General features: G+C 39.9%; 1 protein-coding gene across 1 annotated transcript in view; it reads right to left on the reverse strand.

Moving 5' to 3' along the window:
- The window catches only part of Klhl12 (kelch like family member 12), a 28,836-nt gene that overhangs the window by 20,245 nt on the left and 2,591 nt on the right, over positions 1–6,000 (reverse strand). Inside the window, exon 3 of the mRNA XM_010645061.3 lies at positions 1,222–1,375. Within this exon, the coding sequence (XP_010643363.1) occupies positions 1,222–1,375 (154 nt within the window). The remainder of the gene's footprint in view (positions 1–1,221; positions 1,376–6,000) is intronic.

Genomic DNA, 6,000 nt, shown 5'->3' on the forward strand with positions numbered 1-6,000 from the left:
TGTGAGCCCAGAGACCAGCCTGGGCTACATAGTGAGTTCCAAGTCAGACTCAACTACACAGTGAGACCCTATCTCAAAAACCAAAATTTTTTTAAAAAAATCAAAAAGTGTACAGCAAGATGAACTGCTTCCAAAGACACTGGTACAAGCCGGGCGTGGTGGTGCACGCCTGTAATCCTAGCACTCCGGAGGCTGAGGCAGGAGGATCGCTGTGAGTTTGAGACCAGCCTGGGCTACATAGTGAGTTCCAGGTCAGTCTCAATTACATAGTGAGACCCTGTCTCAAAAAAACAAAACAACAACAACAAACAACAAAATAAAACAAAACAAAGACACTGGTACAGTACAATTGATCAAAACCGAAAACTCTTGGGAACCAAACTATAAAACCAATTACTAATTCAGCACAATATACCTATTTTCCTACTCTACATCACTACATACCAAAAGATTTCAGTGAAGCAAAAACAGAAGATACTATAAGCAGTCTCATATTTGCCTAACTGAAAAGTTCAGGGTACAGCATTCACCCAGGGTTCAATCCCTGGCACCACACACACACACACACACACACACACACACACACACACACACAAAGGTCAGAGTATAAATTTATTTCAATCTTGTATTAAAAGTAGAAATTGTTTCAATTATGAACATATACAAACTAAAAACAATAAAAACTGTAAGTTAAAGACAAGATTAGGGCCAGCAATTTACACCACACCTGCCTCACAAGCACAAGGTCCAGAGTTTGATCCCTGGTACCAAAACAAACAAACAAACAAGATTGGAAACAGCTCGGTGGTGCACTCCTGCAATCCCAGCTACAGGAGGCTGAGCTTCCCTATGTATCTGGCTGTCTATCTTTATCAGGCAGATAAACAGCATCTATGTAGGCAATGAAAATTATGTTTTTAAAATTTTTTACAGCAATTTATAAGAAAGAAAAATGCATATATTATCCATTGTTCTGCTTTTTAAAAAATAGAAAAGATGTAAATGCTCTTTGCCAGAGCTAAAACCTTGTTTTTGGACAGTTCCTTTGGATTGATACTAACATCTTTTGATATCCTGTCTTAGTTGCTCAGATTCCAAAGCCATGGGCAATAAACAAAAACGTCCATAGTCCAGTCTAAATTTCATGGTGGATCTGGTAACAGTTTAAAACATTCCTAGGGCTAATTTGGTATGAACAATGGCAACTTTTAATGTCCGTACCTTTCAGCTGAAGCAGACAGGCTGCAGGGAGCAGTTCTTGTACATTCTCCACTGTTACATGTACTGTTTCTGTGTACACAAAGTCCAACAGGATTTCCATGGTAGAGGCAGTTAAACCTTGGATATCAACATAAGGTTTCCCCTTCTCTGAAAGCTGAAAATTCACAGGTTACAATTCCACAAGATAAAGACAGAATTTCAAATACAAAAGCTTAAAGGGATGTTAAAATAATTATAGTCTCATGCCTAGGATTTAGCTCAGTGGCAACTCAACTGCCTGGCAAGTGCAAGGTTCTGAGTTTGATCCCCAGTACCAGAAATAAAAAATTATAGTCTAAATTGCGTGGGATGGTGTACTCTGGAAGGATGTGGCAGAAGAATCTCAAATTTGAGCCCAGCCTGGGTAATTTAGCAACTTACTGAGTCCTTGTGTCAAAATATAAAAAAGGGGCTAGGGACTAGGGATATAGTTCAGTGCGAAGGCTTTAGGTTCAATCCCTAGTACCCCCCAACATACACAAATGCAAGTATGGTATATAGTTGTAGCTCTTAAAATAGAGCAGGCAGTTATTTGTACCCTCAGGAGTACGCAAGTGGAATATCAATTTCACTAGTGAATAATTTAAAATCTTGATTCCATCTTAAAACCAATACAGATAAAGAACAGAATGCAAAAGTTCCACAAACATACCACTTATGTCCCTGAGCATGTAAGATAAAACAAATTTCAACCAAAGTTTATTCTTTTTTTGGTACCAGGGATCAAACTCGGTCCCTTGAGCTTGCAAGGCAGGTGGTGGAACCACTGAGCCAAATCCCTGGCCTCATAGTTTGTTCTTAAAAGAACTCTGTTGTAGCTCTATGTCCTCCAGGGTTACCAATTTCCTGTCATCTGTTCTCAGACTCCACAGTGTAACAATGAAAAGGAACAGGCAGATCACTATAAAAAGCTGAACACAACTGAGCTGTCTGATGGCCATGGGGGATGTGGCCTGTGGCAGAATCCTTGTCCAGAATGTATAGAGCCCCTGGGTTTGAGCCCCAGTGCACATGTGCACAAACACACAGAATTCAAGTTACAAAATATTAGGTTAACTCTATTTTGGGATTACAGAATGACTGATAGTATATTTAGTTTGTGATATCTCTTTTAAATAATTAGTCCTGGGTCAGGGACTTAGCTCAGTGGTTGCACTGCCTACCTCACATGCACAAGGACCCAAGTTCAATTCCCAGTACAAAAAAAAAAAAATCCTAATGAAGCCATATAATTTAATTTAAGAGTAGAAATCTTAAAAGCTAAGCATGCTGGTATGTGGGCTATAATCCTGGCATTTAGGAGTTGAGACAGGTGGATCTCCAAGTTCTGGCCAGCTGGGTATACATAATGAACCCAAGGCTGATAGACTACCCAGTGAGAATCTATGTAAAAAAAAAAGCAGACATCTTTAACTTTACAGGACAGTGAACTATGAAATCTGATTACCTTATGAAAAGTTTACTAAACTTTAGTGTAAAAATTCATATTACAAAACTCCAACATACTTCCATTATGAACTAAATGGCTTTATCATCTTTGATTTCTCCCTCAGCCCATGTAGTAATCAAGAAGGATTCTTTACGAAAGCCAAGCCCAAATCAATTCCTAACATTAAAAAATATCACTAGTATATTATTTTGAGAAAATATATTAGGTTTATTAACATTTAACACAGCATAGGTATTTAAAAATAATTACTGTCACATCAAATGCATTCAATACTAATAATACTAATAATACATGTATTTCAGAAGTTTCTCATTCATTAAGTAAGATAGTCTTGTTACTCAAATAGTTCAAATATGGCAATGACTTCATTTATGTAAGAACCTAGAGCACTTTACATTTATAGTTTGATTTACAATCAGTCAGCATGCTTCTCGTTTACTATTATTTTATTTGATTCTCACAGGAACTTAGTAATCCGATTTCTGCCACATAAGAGACAAAGGATCTAAAGCACAAAGAAATTTTGTGACTTGATCAGGGTCACATAACTAGTAAGAGCTAGATAAAACCCAGGGCCCTGGCCATAGTCTTGTGATTTCTTAGTTGGGCATGTGAGGCGTGAAGAGAACAAGGAATCACGCAGTTCAGCCACTTCATTCTACAGAGCCGCCCAGTGAAATGAGATGACTGTCAGAGTTCATACAGAATTACTAACAGATCTAAGCCTAGAATCCAGGTCTGGACTCTTTTAAACTGATTACTCTTAAAAATAAAGACAGAACTATATGGCATTTTCTTATCTGGTAGCAGTTTTTAAAGAAAAAAATAGCCAGGTATGGTGGTTCATACCTGTAATCCCAGCATTTGGGAGGATGAAGCAGGAGGATCACCCTAAATTTAAGCACCCCCCCAATAAGTGATGAGAAAAATAATGCTTTTGTAAAGTTTCATAATGATTTCTGAATGTGAGGGGGGGAAAAAAGTGTAAATTTTCAAGCTGAGAAAAAACGGAATGCACAGTAGTACACAACTATGAACAAGCAGTCTGAGTCTTATTCCTGCTTAGCAGCTGCTGGGTAACATTCTCCTTACCTAGCTAAATGTCAGCTGTTTCTGATGCTCTCGGGCAGGGGAGAACTCTGTAAGTCAGGGATCTGTCATGTTATATTATGAAAGACCACTTTAACAATAACTTTAGTCTAGGTGAGCTTAAATGGCCTGTCAGCTTTCTGTGTTTTTCTTTCTTGTCCATGTGACTGAGCACTCACTGACAGCATCATAAACTGTACCGGCTTTAAAGTCAGACCGCGCAATATAAAAATCCACTTTGCAGGGGCTACAGAGACAAAGAAGTCCAAAACTGGGCTTTAGACTCAGAAGACACAGAATAAATCCTACCTCTACTAGGACATGTCATGTGACTTTGGGAAAGTCATTTACTATAATTTTCTTCCCTTCCCTATAAAATGAAACAGTAATAAAGCCGGGCATGGTGGTGCATGCCTGTAATCCCAGCACTCAGGAGGCTGAGGCAGGAGGATGCTGTAAATTCGAGACCAGCCTGGGCTATATAGTGAGTTCCAGGTCAGTCTCAACTACATAGTGAGACCCTGTCTCAAAGAAACAGTAATACCTAATCCTAGGGTGAGTAAGACGACTAGCATGCCACACAGAAGCCGGTTCACACACGTCGTTACCATCATCATTATTACAGTACTACCTCTCCCAGCTCCAGCAACAACATTTCACTAAAGTGATGGGACTCACTAAAGAAAATACTGGTAGTGAGAACAACTTTTCTTTTTTCTTTTTTTGTGATAGGATCTTGCTATATAGTTCAGACTGGCCTCAAACTTGTGGTGATCCTCCTGCTTCAGCATCCCAAGTACTGGGAATACAGCCATGTGCCACCATACCTGGGTTTAGAAAAGTTCTTTCTTTTTTCTTTGCCAATCCCAGGATTGAGCCATGGTTTCGTGCATACCAGTCAAGCACCCTCCCACAGAGCCACACTCCCAGCCTGTAGAAAAAGTTTTTACGAAGACTTACACAGCGGGGTGTAGTGTCGCACACTTGGAATCACAGCAGCCTGGGACACTGAAGCAGTAGAATCAAAAGTAGAGCCCAGCCTAGGCAATTTAGCAACTAAGCAAGGTTGTGTCTTAAAATAAAAAAAAGTAAAAAGGGGCCAGGGAGACAGGCATGGTGGTAATCTAAGCATTTGGGAGGCTGAGACAGGATTATTACAACTTTGAGACCAACCTGAACTACCCAGTGAGAGCCTGTCTCAAAAAACCAAAACAAACAAATACACCAAAAAAGGGTTGAGAATGCAGCTCAGTGTGAAGGCCTTGTACCACCAAAAAAAAAAAAAAAAAAAAAAAAATGTTAACCTAAGGAAATATTTCAAGCATATGTCTAAGTATGTAATAGGTGGGTATGGTGGTCCACACCTGTAATCCCAGCACTTAGCAAGCTGAGGCAGGAGGATCCTAAGTTCAAGGCCAGCCTGGACTACACAGCAAGACCCTGTTTCAAAAAACCAAAAAACAAGGATGATAAGTATAGCTCAGCAAGAGAGCATTTGCCTGGGATGTGCAAAGCTCTGGATTTTACCCCCAGCACCTCATAAAACAAAACAAAAAGCTTTCTTTCTTAGAGTAATATATTCAATTGCCTCACTTTATACTTCAGTGTTTGGTCAGGTAGTTACTAAGCAGCCTAGGCTGAACTAGAACTCAGATTTCCTACCTCAGTCTCCCAGAAGCTGGGATTACAGGTGTGTGACCCCACACCTGGCTAATATTCCTTTCTCTCCCTCCCTCCTTCCTTCCTTGTCTCTTTTTTGGGGAGAGGAGGATGCTGGTAACTGAATCTGGGCCTTGTACCTGCTAGGCAAGTGCTCTACCCCAGTCCATTAGTCTTCTATGAGCAGCATCCCTTTTCCTGCCAAGCCAAGCTTTTCCTAATTCCCTTTGTTAACTGCTTATACTCCTGAGTTAGTGTTTTTTCCAAGTTATACACTTTATAAGGGGCACAATGGCGCATGCCTGTAATCTCAGCATTCGGGAGGCTGAGGCTGGAGGATCACAAGTTTGAGGCCAACTTGGGACTACATAGTTCAAAGCCAGCCTGAAGTGCAGAGCGAGACCCTGTATCAAAAAAGTTATACTCTTGATATCTTCAGTCATTCATTAAATCCTCCTCTTCCTCTCATTTGAGAACCACCCTGAAATTGACACTGAGAGAATGAAATCTGGTTTTCTTTTTTTTTTTTTTTTTTTTTTTTT

Source organism: Fukomys damarensis, unplaced genomic scaffold (genome assembly GCF_012274545.1).
Source record: "Fukomys damarensis isolate Sample0158 unplaced genomic scaffold, DMR_v1.0_HiC HiC_scaffold_11, whole genome shotgun sequence".
In the NCBI taxonomy this organism is placed as follows: domain Eukaryota; kingdom Metazoa; phylum Chordata; class Mammalia; order Rodentia; family Bathyergidae; genus Fukomys; species Fukomys damarensis.